This window comes from Sesamum indicum, linkage group LG1 (genome assembly GCF_026168435.1).
Source record: "Sesamum indicum cultivar Baizhima isolate 11 linkage group LG1, ASM2616843v1, whole genome shotgun sequence".
Lineage (NCBI taxonomy): Eukaryota > Viridiplantae > Streptophyta > Magnoliopsida > Lamiales > Pedaliaceae > Sesamum > Sesamum indicum.
This window is the reverse complement of record NC_142657.1, coordinates 665,660-679,971: the sequence shown is the minus strand read 5'-3', so window position 1 is coordinate 679,971 and position 14,312 is coordinate 665,660. Positions and strand designations below refer to the sequence as shown.

Here is a 14,312-nt window from a genome sequence, read left to right as displayed (position 1 = left end):
ACGTTTTCTTGATGAACATCTTCAATTAATTATTTTTCTTTTTAAAGAGTGATCAATTACATTATTCATCGTACTAACATGTTCAAATGCGTGTAAAATAAATAATAATAATAATAATTATTAAAATATATAAGACATATTTATGAAACATCCAAAACCTATGCTTAAAAAGTAAATCTACACCATCCTAAGCCTACTTTCAAATTAAATTCCAAGTTTCATATATTCCTAATTAATCGATAAATTTGAAATATTAATTGCATAGGCCGAATAATTATTTTTTTAATTTGTGGCCTAGTCCCATATTATGATGCCCACATATTCTTAAAAATTAAATCGTAGAATTATATAAAGTTTTTTCAAAAATTAATTATCATTTAAAAGATAAATTAATTAGATAAATAAAATATTAAAAATGTAAAAGAAATTACGAGAAAACATTGAAAAAAAGAGAAAAGAAAAGGGAATATGAAAATTGTGAAGAGAGACAAATGAGAAGTTGGAAAAAATAAATATGGAGAATGTGAGAGAGAAAAAATTAATCGTACTACAGTTTATTAAAATTATGAAAGTTTGTGAGGGTAAAAAATATAAAGAACATGAGAGAAAAATGGAGTTGTGGGTCGAGAGAAAAAAATATAATTATAAAGTATTAAAATTATTATTATGGGCATTTTTTTTAAAAGTAAAATAAATAAAAGGGTAAAATGGGATGATAAAAAATTGATACGAGCAATGAGTTTTTTATTTTTATAATAGTATAAATGCATTATATGATGAGTTTTAATATCCGGTTCTGGACTCGGTTGATGCTTTGGAATTGTTAGCCTTTGTAACTTGACCCAATACGCGGCCCAGTTAGGATGAAAAAGCCCGGCCCAATTAGGAAGAAACTACCTCCTACTTTACCCCTGCTAAACCCTGATTCTTCCGTCTAAGCAGTTACAGAAAGGGTCTTTGGTTTTGGTTTTCGGACCTTAAAACCCAGACCCGTAGACCCGACAAGAAGTTCCTCTTTCTTTCTTCGTGGCCATTTCTGTTCCTCTCACCAAAAACTTCCCGAGTCTAATGGCCTCGCCGTCGCCACCACCCGCTCTTCCTTCTACACTTTCATCTCTCTAGAATTATCGCACATTAATATACTTGTGTACATCTAAGTATTGTTTATATGGACATGAGAAGATTACTAGTCCAGAAAACCGCCGCCGCGACCAACACCGCAGCAATACTCTTCCTTCCGATCAAACGCCCCTTAACCGTATCGCTCCATCCTTTGCAGAAACCCCAAAACCCGAAACCGGAACCGCAAGAAGTGGGTTCATCAAATCTTGAGGCGACGCCATCTGCAGCAGCATTTGATCGGAGTTTACATAATAAGGACAGTTCGTTTTCAATCTTGTCGAGCGCAAATTTAACTATAAATCAGTGCAAAGATTTACTAACCCATTTCACTCCTCATCAGTTTGATTCCATTTTCTGGGAAATCCACAAGTACGTTAACGCTTCGACTGCATTGAAGTTCTTTTACTTTGCTTGCGAGTCTTGCAGCTTTAGGTTCACTCTTAGATCATATTGCCTTTTGTTCCACTTGTTAGTTTCAAAGAATCTTGACTCAGGCGCGCGGCTGCTCTTGATAAGGTTGATTGATGGGAAGTTGCCCGTGACTTTGAGGGATGATGTTGGGGATTTGCACAGAGAGATTGCCAATGTTTTGGCAGATACTTATTTGGGTTCAGATAAATTTAGGAATGGTATTAAAGGGTTTGATATTTTGGTTCATGTTTATGCAACTGAGTTTCAGAATTTGGGTTTTGATGTTACAATGGATGTTTTTAGGTTTCTAGCTGGTCGAGGGTTGGTTCCGTCTTTCAAGACTTGCAATGTTTTGATGACCTTGCTTGTGAAGGCGAATGAACCCAAGAAGAGCTACGAGGTTTTTGTTATTGTTTCAAGGGATTCTTCACCGGATGTTTACTTATACAGTACTGCAATAAACGCATTGTGCAAAGGAGGCCAGGTTGATGAGGCATTGGCGTTGTTTAAGAAAATGGAGAATTCGGGTGTTGCTCCTAATGTTGTTACCTATAATAACCTTATGCATGGACTGTGCAAAAATGGGAGTATGGGAGATGCATTTCAGCTTAAGAGGAGAATGATAGATTGCGGGGTGAAACCCACTCTCGTTACTTATAGCGTGCTGATAAATGGTCTCATGAAACTCGAGAAATTTGATGAAGCTGATTGTGTTTTGAAAGAGATGTTGGGTAAGGGTTTTGTCCCCAATGAAGTTGTTTATAACACATTGATTGATGGGTACTGCAGAATAAGGAATGTAACTACTGCACTGAAGTTAAAGGATGAAATGTTATCACAAGGTGTTATTCCGAATTCAGTTACTTATAACACTCTTATAAGTGGACTCTGCAAGGAAAATCAAATTGATTTAGCTGAGCAGTTCTTAAATGAGATGGTAACAGGAGGTTTTAGTATAAAATTAGGTACTATAAATTCTGTCATTCATGGTCTATGTAAAAATGAACGCTTTGAGTCCGCAATAAAATTTATTGTCTTAATGATCTCTAAGAACTTAGGGCCTAACCAAGGGTTGCTGACAACATTGATGAGTGGACTTTGCTGGAAAAATATGCATTCCGATGCCCTGAGGCTATATTATATGCTGCAGGATAAAGGATTTGCTGCTAATACAGTGACCTCAAATGCTCTTATTTTTGGACTTTGTAAAGTGGGTAAGTTGCATGAGGCTAAATTGCTTCTCAAGAGTATGTTGGATAGGGGTGTTGGGTTGGATACATTTACTTATAATGCACTCATTTATGGATGTTGTAAAGAGGATCGGCTGGAGGCTGGGTTGAAGCTCAAGGAAGAAATGGCTGAAAAAGGAATTTCTCCAGACATTGTTACTTACAATTTGTTGATGCATGGATTTTGTAATAAAGGGAAAATGGACAATGCGCTGATGCTTTGGCATGAGATTCGAAGGAATGGTCTTGTTCCTAGTGTTAACTCATATGGGGTTATGATAGGTGGTTTTTGCAATGCCGGGAAAGTTGAAGGGGCTATAAATTTCTTCCATATGTTGCTCCAGCAGAAAATTGAACCAAATGCTGTTGTATACAATACACTTATCAGAGCATATTCTCAGATTGGAAACGTGCCAGAGGCCCTCAAACTTCTTGATGACATGAGAAGCAAAGAAATTACTCCTACTCTTGCCACATATTCTTCGCTAATACATGGAATGAGCAATGTTGGCCAAGTAAATGAGTCCAAAAATCTACTCAATGAAATGAGAAAGGAAGGTCTGCTGCCCAATGTTGTGTGCTACACTGCACTTATTGGTGGCTACAGTAAGCTAGGCCAGATGGACGAAGCAAGGAGCCTCTTGCAGGAAATGTCTTCATTTGGTGTACAGCCTAACAAGATAACTTATACAGTTATCATCAATGGGTACTGCAAGTTGGGTAGAACGAAGGAGGCTTCTGAGAATCTCAAAGAAATGTTAAGCAAGGGAATCACTCCTGATTTAGTAACTTACAATATATTGACACATGGGTTCTGCAAGGAAGGCGAAGTAGAAGAAGCATTTAACCTGTGGGATCACATGTCTGATAGAGGAATACATTTAGATGAAGTTGCACACACTTCATTGGTTCACTGCATGCCCCAACGAGCAAGGATTGAGAATGACTAACTCTGGCATGGTAGGCATTTTACTCAGTACTTTGTTTCTTCAAGCAAATTGATTCTTTTGAAATAAAACACATGTATCTCTATATTTATTTCTTATGTTGGTGGTCTTGTGTGCATTTGTTCTTACATTCCATTCAGTTGGTTAAACTTGTTTGCGGAGTTGGTCCTTTTTCTACTTTGCTTGTTTTATATTAGGATAGCTGGTTGTTCAGTGATAAGACAACTGCATTCATGGTGATGTTCTGGCCTGTTGTGTTCAGGTGAGCTAATAAGTAGTGGGATGCCGGCGACACTCACTTTTGAGGATATTTTTCAACACAGAACTGATAAGTTCTAGACATGTTCCACTACTTTAAGAAATGATTATCTTTATCCGTACTGTCTTCAGAAAACAAAAATAAGGATCAGAAAATCAATTCTAGAGAGCACTGAGTGTGTAAACAGATTTAGGAAAGTTCAGAACAGCAATCATTATGGAATAAGATAACAACTGAAGGGCTTGCATCTATCCTCCTAGATTTGCTGATGATGTTTGCCGTTTCCAACTTTCAGAATAATTTGCAGAATTACAGAAATTATGTAGGAAGACAGCAAAGGTGAAGATAGTGCTTCTTTATTAAATGGGGCGAAATTTTGAACAAGTATTTGGGCAAACTTGTCACCTTGAACAAGTATCCTGAATTGTGAAGCTTCTAATGCCTCCAAATTTATGAACACTCTTTTATGTTTAGAGATCATCCTAATTGCTAACTATCTAAGTTTCAATTTTCAACTGTTGTTTGAAACCAGTCTTGTGGTGTTTAAGTCTAAGGGTGTCTGGAGTGGTGCTCTCGAATGTGTGTATGTGATCACAATCTGCAACATGCTTATTTTATTTTAATTCTATGGTTCTCATATCTTGTCTATAATTCTACGTATGTACCATTTACTGTACTTATATCTATATCTATATCTATATATATGTTGCCATGAACATGAACTGTTTTATTGCTGCTAATGGGGCCAGCTTGATTCAAATGATAAAAGGATCTATTAGTGATTGTCTGCTAATATTTATGCTATGTGTATTTGTCTCATCTCTTGGTTACTGTATATTTAGATTTTCTTTGGGAGTGGGCTAATTTCATCTGAAATTGCATTTTGTGCAATTACATTTCTCAAATATCTTGATTGTAGTCACTTTATCGGAGCATCCTTTTTAAAGAGGATAAGTGTTTACCTTGTTAGAGCCTCTGCTTTCATCAATTAATTGGTGTTTTTGATTAGGCTGCGATATATATTGGTACCTACTGTGAAGCAAGCTCTTGTTAGACGTCCATGTAAGAGCAAGGTTTTAAAGTACGGGGCAATTCATGGATTTTAGCAGGTATTAAATTTCAATTTCATGGTGGGAAGAACTCTATTGTGAGAATTTAATCAAAGATGGTTATGGAATGAAGGAAAAAACAGTTGAAGCTTCCCTTAGATTTTCTTTTCTTGTTTAGGCATGAAATTTGTCATTCTAATAGTGAAATTACTGATTTTTTGGCTGATAAATGACAGCAGAACAGGAAGATTGGATCATCGAACAAACATAAGAATAAATTGGGTATCTCCTGACTTTTTCTGGACTCACCTTGAATGTCAGCCGATGATCAAGTCCCAGACAATATGGGCTTCAAGGTATTACTATCTGCTCCTGCTACATTGCGGTCCTTCGTCTGAGCTCCCTCTAAATATTCTCAGAACTTCTCTTAATCATTATTGAAATGCTGGATCTTTACTTCTGTGCTATTGTATGATCTTTGGCGCTCTGAGATTTTAGAGTATTGTTTCGAGTTTTGGATTTGACAACTCAATTTGCAATTTGAGAGAGCCCTTGGCACTCAGCACACAATAATGTTTCCATGATTTGAACTGAACCATGTTCTGAATCAGTAGTTGTGAAGAAGAATATTTAATTAGAGAGTATGGCCATGGTTCACAATTGTTTCAATTATTAGCTAATTGCCCTACCTTAAGAGTTAAGATCATTGTTTGAAGTACTAGTACAGCTCATAGGTCGTCTCTGTCTGACAATTACAATAGTCTTCACCTTCCTCTGCATATGGGCAATTATAACCGTGCTATAGATGGGTGATGGGGAGGAAGGCTAATCTTTTCCCCTGTTCATTGTTGACAGACCTAGTTTTATTTGCATGCTGTCCTTTCCTTGACCATGGCACTTCATGATAATGGTGGTTACTGACCAGTTGTAGCTTTTGACCCTATGGCACCTAAAAGATGAAAACTCCGAAGACTTGGTTTCAGTGGGGCTGGAGAAGTATCTGAAAGTGGTGTGCATACAGTTTTCATTGTTCCTCCGCTGGATATAGGCACATGCCATCATTTTCAAAAGCTCCAATTATATAGCTTTGATTTATCTAAATTTTATTTTTCTCATTTTCAGTTGCAGGGTCTGCCATTGGTAGCGTCTAGTTGTTTCATAATTTTACTTGGAAGGTACATAATTTGCACCGACTTTATTTGCATTACATGCATTTTTATATTATTCATATGCATGCTACCTTCAAATCCAACTATTCTTATTTTCAGTTATATCTTTTAGCTGAAACATAATTTGCAAATTCAAGCCCAGTTGAATTCATGTAATTATTATTCTTCACCTTGAAACATCCCAATACACCTCCAGGCACTTTTGATAGATATATTAATAATATCATATTATAACATGGGAAGTTATTCTCCAACTGGTCAAAACCTTAAACTTCCATCCTATCAATTATTAGAATTATGAAGGTTCTTTTCCCCAAAAGATTTCCTATTCTAGGGCATTACAGTAGTATTTAGAAATGGAAATGGGCTACGTTTCATTTTTTGAATTTGGTAATGTTAGCTTTGTGTATTATAAGTTATAAGAGTGATGACTACTTTATTGACACCTATTTCCAAGACAAATGATAGAAGAAAAGTGCAAAAGAAAAACTTTTGTGCTAAGATTTGAGCCTGTATTAAGTTTAGAAACTTTGATCTGAGATAATACATTAACAACTCCTCATATGTTGTTGCTAACAATATCTGAGCGAAAAAAAGGTTAAATGATTGCCAACCACCGGAATGTTGGTAGTTGTCTTGATAACCAGTTAGTGATTTGATCAAAGTTCTTTGAGGATAAGATTGGCGCATAATCATGAAGTCTTGGCGACCATTTCTATTGAATGAATGGGAAGTCTGCCCTGGAACGACTCCTCAAAAGGTCATCCCATGGAAGTTTTTTCAGCTGCCTGCCTGGTCTGGTTTTAAAATGAAGTACTTTTAGCATTAGATCTATTATAGATATTTAACCCTCAATCTTTCTGAAGCTGGAAGTGTATATGAACCGTATTCTTCTCAATGCATATGAATTGTTTTTAATTTTATGGAGATAGAATAAAACAACTGCAGAGTGAAGCAAAGCCATAAGCTATTAACTGGCGAAGTAAAGTTGTACCTTCTACCATATAGAAGGTCTATGTAAGAATACAAATGCCATATATAGCAGCAGTAGAAGTATATGAACGTAACCGTTTAGATGCTTATTTATGTAAAAGAAACATTACAGTTGAATATGATTAAGATTCATTGGCTGAAATATGTGGTTAGGATCTGATTCAAGTGCCTCCACCATCTCTGGCCATAAGATTGCCGAGACAGTCCAAGACCCATCCGCGCCAGCACTTTGCCTTTGGTTTATGTAGCCAACTCCAAGTCCCTCTATGGTTGAACTGACTGTTCCGAGCACTGGATTACCAAAACCAAAGTCTAATTCAGCCACAGGAAATCTTCTACCTGATGATATTACAAGGGCAGGTCCACCGAGACCAAGAACATTCTTTGATATCATCAGTCCAGGTCTGTGGCACTCTACCCAATCAATCAGATTCCTGAAATGTGCTTCATTAGTTACTGTTGAGATAGCTTTGTGAATTATATCTGCTATACCTGCGATTGATCCTTTCTTTAGATCCGCCACGTTTGACTCTCCAAAAGCTAGAGATAGCACGTTGCCTATGTAGTTGGACATAGAATTCTGACACTTGGATAATCTTGATCGTCCGTCAACCAACCACCCTATCTTGCAAAACTCATGGTTTTTGTCGATAGCATTTGCCATAACCTTCCAAATATAAGCTGAAAAGGCCTCGATTTTGGTTCTTTTGTTACCGTTGGCGCTTGCAAGTCTTTGCAATCTATTGATGCTGGATTCATCTATGTAATACAGACGTTTGAGCAATATACTAATTGCGGGTATGTTGCATATTTCTTCCATGGTGCAGGAGACAAATTCTTCATCCAATGATGGATCATAAGTCGGAGGGAACCTGGCCCGAAGACTTCTACTATGGTCTGGTGAGCAAGATATTGGTTTTTTCATGGCTATCTCAGACCACGTCACTAGAAACTTGCTGAATGCAGTTGCATCACCTAGTGCATGGTCGAACGTGAATGTCATCGAAATGCCTCCACGGATGTAATTTGTGATTTGAACCTGTACAGGGAACTGGTGGTTGACAGAGATGAGCTTCCCTTGAAGAGACTTGTTGAGGTTGTAAAAGTCGAACTCGTCCAGAGAAATGCTTGCTTGTGCTTCTACCACGAGCGCTCCACTATTGTCGCAGATGATCTCAGGTTCACCTGATTTTGGGTTCTCAGAAATCCTACCTGCGAATGGGTAGAAATGGCTGAGGCACTGAGCGAGTGACTCCTTGAGGCTTCCACGTATCAAGGAGCTGCTATGTGTTCGCCTGTAAAAGTAGATGTATGTGACTGGAAATCGGCCCGACAAGAGATCAAGATTTGAAAGGGAGATAACATGACTCTCGGGCACAGGACCTGCTGCTTTAACAACTGTTTTTCTTACAACCTCCACCTCAAAAATTCCGTGAAAGGCGTCCTGGCTAGCCATTTGAAACACAAATTAGTGCAACAAGTAGAAAGTGTTTTTTCGTAATATATTCAGGTTGGAGATAAGGACGTAGCGTGCAGGGGTTATATAGCCTGCAGAAACGGACGAGATCAATGAGCTGAACTACAGAAGTGAGCCTACTGTTTTTGTCCGCTTCCCTTTCTTGATCTCTCTTCTCCTCCGTGAAATCAAGATCCCACGAGGCAAGAATCTGGGATCCGGTCAGTTCAAGTCAGATATTCCCATAATGACTTGTATGGTGGGATATGTGTGCGTGTTTGGCACTACAAAATGTTGTCCAATTACCTGGGAAAAGAGAGGGCAGGCACTACCCTCTGTCTAATATGTATGATTGCATTAGGTGTATTGTGGGATTGATGTCAGCTGGACCCTGTATTAGAATGGACGTGCTGACTGCTTGCTCACAAGAAGGCCTTTCTTTTCTTTTCCCCTTTACATGGTTCCAGTTTTCTTAATGAAAACCAACAAAAGAAAATAAAAAAGCATTTGTCTATAAAGAAAAATGTATGGGTTAAAATTTTAGACATAATAAAACACCGATTGAATAATTATAAGAAAATGTAAAGGAAACATAAACTATGTATTTATTCATGATATTTTGTATCTATGATAAATAAATATTTTATTTTGTATTAGCACCTCAAAAATATTTATACATGTTTCAAAATTGTAATATCACTATCTCAATAAACATAAATCAATTGAATACTAAAATATATGAAAGATGTGTCATGTTCAAGATAAAATCCCCCTATATTTTGAAAACTGAATCCATTCTAATTTGAAAATGGGCAAAATAGTTATCTGTGTTTTAAAAACTCAGCTCACTCTCCATTTTTTTTGACCAAAGTTATGATAGTGTTAAATTTATTATCGTTTGACCATTATACTCTTTCATTGACTGGCTTATATTATATATAAATAGTTGAAATTATTATAATTATATATAATTCAAACAAAAAAAACCCTAACTCACCCCACCCCACCCATGTTGCTCCACCCCGCCCCAACCCCTCCCTATCCCCTTCCCCACCCCTGCGACGTCGCCGTCGCTCAGAAAAAGGAAAACGGCTGTCGCCCAAAAAACAAAAAGGGTGACGGTGGAAAGAAAAGAAAAAGGGCGACGGCACAACGACCATCGCTGTTGCCCCCAGGTTTTTCTTTTAAAAAATTAATTATTAGATATTTAATTAGTTATTTAGTCTGATATACATATATATCATTAGATTTGTTTTTTGTTTTAAATAATAATTAAATCTAAATATCATTTACAAAAATTAATATAATTAATAAAATATTTAACATAAACAATAATTTCAATTAATTCATAAATTATAATTATTATAATTGCTTAAGATTTATATTCATGTACATGTCTAAATTTAAAAAATAAAATTTAGTATATTATTCTTTTTAGTGTAATTTTTTAATTATTTTGGTATTTAATATGTAATAGAAATATATTGTTCCAAAAATTAGAAATAAAAAAAGTAATAATGTATATTAATATGTATAAAAAAAATATTTTTATTTTTTGTATTGTTAAAAAAATTTGAAATAAAAAATAGTAATGTATAATTTTTATAATGTAATAAATTCAACTATAACTTATTAATATTTTTAATTATATAATATTTAAATTTGTTAATTGTATCATCTCTATAACTAAATGCATATTTGTTGAGATATTTAAATTTTTAATTAGATTAAACATTAAAAAGTTTATATAATTTTTTTGTATATTTAAACAAAATATATTATTTTTTTTAAAATTTTTATAGAGATGAAAATAAAAAAAGAAATACTCAAAATAAGTTAAAAATAATTAAAAAATACCCAAAACTATTATACAGTCATATAGGGGCATTTTAGTCATAACAACAACAAAAAAAATCATGTAAGAAGCCAAAACAGTCCCTAAGTCGCATCACTCGCACGTACTCCGTCAAAATCCTAATAGCAAGGGATTCTTTTATAAGGATTTATAAAATACGAGAGATTTTTTTTACTTATTTTCAAATTATAAGGACTCTTTTTGTTATTTTAATAAAATATAGGGGGATAAAATGAAATTTAGCCAAATATATATTGTGAGGCGCATCTAGCGTATGGGGTTATGGTGGTAATTTAAAATACTAACTAACACCGTCAACTAATCAACTAATGACACGTAATTTTAAGGAGGTGTTTGAAGATTTACACAATATAGGTGTAAATTCATTTTTATCTTATTTTTCAATAGAGTTACCTACACTTAAATTTCCTTTAAAACTGCTAAATTACATTCTCCTTTAAAAGAATTTTAAAATTGCGCTTACACTCCCTCCGAATCTAAATTTCCATCTGACCACCTTTCGCTAGGGTAGGAGGAAAATTATTGATATAAGCAAAAAAATTTATATAAATTTTTAATTTTGCCTCTCATTTAACTTTTTCATGTATACTTTTGAATTTATAAAGAGATAAATATAATATGTATATATATAGAGTGAATTTAACATCTTTACATAATTTTTTAAAAAATACAAAATTATTACATAAAAATATTAAATGAAGGAAAAATTAAAAATTTTCACAATTTATTTTCCTAATCGCAGTATTTTTTGTAATAGAGTCAGGCGAAAATAATAAATTATTGGTGGAGGTATAAGTATATTTTTAAAATTTTGGGGAGGAAATTGAATTTTTTTATTCTTAGAGAGGATTGAAGTGCAATTAATGAGACAAAATCATAAGCAAACTTGGGGCGTAGGATGGTTTGGATTGTGGTGTATCTAAACCGACAAAGAGGTGCATGAAGGACACATGGACGTAGGCGTGGCGCAGTCTCCCACTTGCACAATCTTATAAATAGTAATAATCTTTGGTTTGGGATTCATCAGATATCAAAGAGTGTTGAAGTAGCAAGATGCATTCCGCAAAGCAGAAAGTAAACGACGCGGCGGCGGTGGTGAAGGAGCACGCCGAGATCCTTGAAGCTAAAGCCCAAGAGAAGGCGGAGAAAGCTGTGGCGAGGACCAAAGAAGAGAAGGAGATAGCGCATGAGCGGAGGAAAGTGAAGGAAGCCGAAGCCAAGATGAAGATGCACGCAGCCAAAGCCCAGCACATTGAAGACAAGCTGCGGCACGGAACGCATCACCTCCACCACCAACATCAACCTGTCGGCACAGCCGTTCCTCCCACTGGTGTCGCCGCTCCTACGTATCCTCTCGGCGGATATCCTCCGGGTTGGACCGCCCCGAAGTGAATAACAGCATCAGTTTGATTGGGGGGTGTGTGTGTTGTTTTGGGTTTAGGGTAGTGATGGATGTTGATTTGGTTGTTATGTTGTAGAATGTGATGTGAGTGAAAGAATGGTGTGTTTTGTTTGTTGAGTAGTATTCTTCTTGTCTGCATAACTTGTTTTGATTTGTCGGAAACTTTGAAGAAGAGCGCATAGTTAACTTTGATTTATTTATTATTGTTTTTAATCTGAAAGTAGAGTGCACAAATTGGAAGTGTGTTGGGCAGCTGTTAATGTGCAGCAAGTAGTACTTGATAGCCGACCCATGATATCAGAATAAGTGAGATTATATAGAAGGATTTGTCTGAGCCAAACGGGTGGTTTATGTGAGGCGTTTTGGGCCTCTCACATGAAATAAAAGGTTCAAAAAATTGCACTTTTGAATAAGTATTATTGCAATTTTGATCCTACATGTTACAAAAGGTATTGCACTTTTTGTTCCAATATCCCGTTTAAACCATTAAACATTTTTGGATAGTTAAAGGTGGGTTTTTATGATTTGAAAATCACTAGACTTGGAATTCAAAATTTTCATGCATCTCATGATAAAATGATATTTCTTTTCACTAAATTTTGCCAAAAAATAAGCTGCTTAGAGTTATGCATATATCTCACTTATGTTTCTGCAAAATTTAGTGGGAAAAATTATCATTCTATAAAAATTGAATATAATCCTTCCAAAAGGCCTAGTGATTTTCGATTGTAAAAAACCACTTTTGACCGTTCAAAACTAGTTTTTCATCCCTCATTTAACGGTTTAAATGGGGTGGGAACCAAAAGTATAATTTTTTTTTTTTTTGTTTCTGTGAGATCAAAAGTACTAAGCTTCTAATGTGTGGGATTACAATTGCAATAATATAAAATCAAAAGTGCAATTTTCCCTAATTAAAGTGTTTCTTAAAATTTTTATAGTCAATTATGCAGCTATATTATAGTATTTAATGCAATTTAGCCCCATGTGATATTTCAAATGAGTAAATTATTCCTTTATGAAAAAAAGAAACAGTAGCAATTTATCTCCCTGTGTATTTCTAAAACTACATAAAGGTAAATTGCTATTTTTTATTCCATTAAAAAATAATTTACACATTTACAATATCACAGGGGCTTAAAAATTGCATTTTTTCCAGCTATATCATCGTAGAAAATTCAAGAAAAACACATTAGACCACTTGAGATAATATCATTAATGGACATTATACTGGTAACATTTATATGATGGATGACACGACAGACCCCATAACATCGTACCATAATTCCAAATTTTACCATTGAACATACATACATATATTCAGACAATAATAAGTACATATATATCTAAACATGAAGTAATAATAATTAATTACAGAAAATGTAACTATATCTATCTATCTATATATATGATCTTATTGCATTGTGGTCAGCTGCCCAGAAACAACGTGAGGAACAACAGGAATACCGAAATACGGATCCACCAACACCATCATCTCCTGCCCGCTGCCCCTGCTGTTTAACGCTTTTGCCCTTTTCCATAAGTAGCAGACAGCAGCAGAAAACCTAAGATCAAGACGAGGTTGCTTTTTGTACGTATGTCGTGTTTTCCCACGAAGCATGTAGTCGTGTTTTACTTCCTTGCTTTTTCTTTGTCTAGTAGTTAAGCACCTCATCTTCAGCCCCATGTCGTATAATTTTGCTTGTTATATAATGTATTTTGGAGGGAATTGCAAAAGCGTTAAGAGAAAAAGGAAGGATTACTTAGAATCGCTTACCTTATTAATATAAGTTTCTTCTAAAATCGTGGTTTAGTAGCGTGTGGAGGTAGTTTGCGAGAGGTGGAAGGAACCAGGGGTGAGGACTGAGGAGGGAGAGAGGGCGTGTTTGGGGTTAGTTGGTTTAGGGTTTTTATAGGACAGTGAGGACAGGATTTTGGTATGGATTAATTCCATGAAAACCCCCCATAAATTAATTCTACATTTGCACGTCATGCTGGGGACTACCATTTGTAACTCATGTCATCGTGTTGCCATTCACACACACACACACACACAATTACAATAAATTCTTTTAAAATTTATCATAATTATAAATATTTACTCATTATTTGAAAAATTATAAATATCTTTTTGTAATTAACAAGCGTCTAAAAAACGTATCCTACAATAAACCGTTACGTGTGGGCATTAGTTAGACGATTATTAATATATGCGACATATTTGTAGTTTTTTAAATAATAAAAAAATTAATTATAATTATGACAATTTAAGGAGAACCCGTTGTATTTTATCTCGAATTGAATGATTTGATCGAACTTAAATTAATATTTGGGCCAACCTAAATCCGATCCAACTAGCTAGTTCATTTACCACCCCAATACGTGGCCAATTCATATGTACA

The 14,312-nt window shown here is 35.2% G+C and overlaps 3 protein-coding genes across 16 annotated transcripts; 2 read left to right on the top strand and 1 right to left on the bottom strand.

Moving 5' to 3' along the window:
• The first annotated feature begins 942 nt into the window (after positions 1-942).
• LOC105158401 (Tetratricopeptide repeat (TPR)-like superfamily protein) lies at positions 943-9,091 on the top strand. 14 transcript variants are annotated; one of them, XM_088881389.1, is made up of 8 exons: positions 943-3,722; positions 4,978-5,077; positions 5,254-5,373; positions 5,873-6,026; positions 6,140-6,192; positions 7,333-7,581; positions 8,007-8,079; positions 8,227-9,091. In XM_088881389.1, the coding sequence occupies exon 1, from the start codon at positions 1,169-1,171 to the stop codon at positions 3,710-3,712; it is 2,544 nt and encodes an 847-aa protein (XP_088737515.1). In that variant the 5' UTR covers positions 943-1,168; the 3' UTR covers positions 3,713-3,722; positions 4,978-5,077; positions 5,254-5,373; positions 5,873-6,026; positions 6,140-6,192; positions 7,333-7,581; positions 8,007-8,079; positions 8,227-9,091. The 14 variants fall into 14 exon arrangements, with proteins under 14 accessions (XP_088737515.1, XP_088737506.1, XP_088737517.1 ...); XM_088881380.1 differs by lacking the exon at positions 5,873-6,026 and having other exon boundaries at positions 5,257-5,373; XM_088881391.1 differs by having other exon boundaries at positions 5,257-5,373; positions 5,873-6,192.
• Positions 7,085-8,635, bottom strand: LOC105155917 (HXXXD-type acyl-transferase family protein). Its single transcript, XM_011071901.3, has one exon. The coding sequence runs from the start codon at positions 8,633-8,635 to the stop codon at positions 7,286-7,288; it is 1,350 nt and encodes a 449-aa protein (XP_011070203.1). The 3' UTR covers positions 7,085-7,285.
• A 2,429-nt stretch (positions 9,092-11,520) lies between the features above and the next one.
• LOC105158316 (uncharacterized) lies at positions 11,521-12,109 on the top strand. The gene has a single exon (XM_011075071.3). The coding sequence runs from the start codon at positions 11,565-11,567 to the stop codon at positions 11,901-11,903; it is 339 nt and encodes a 112-aa protein (XP_011073373.1). The 5' UTR covers positions 11,521-11,564; the 3' UTR covers positions 11,904-12,109.
• Positions 12,110-14,312: the final 2,203 nt, after the last annotated feature.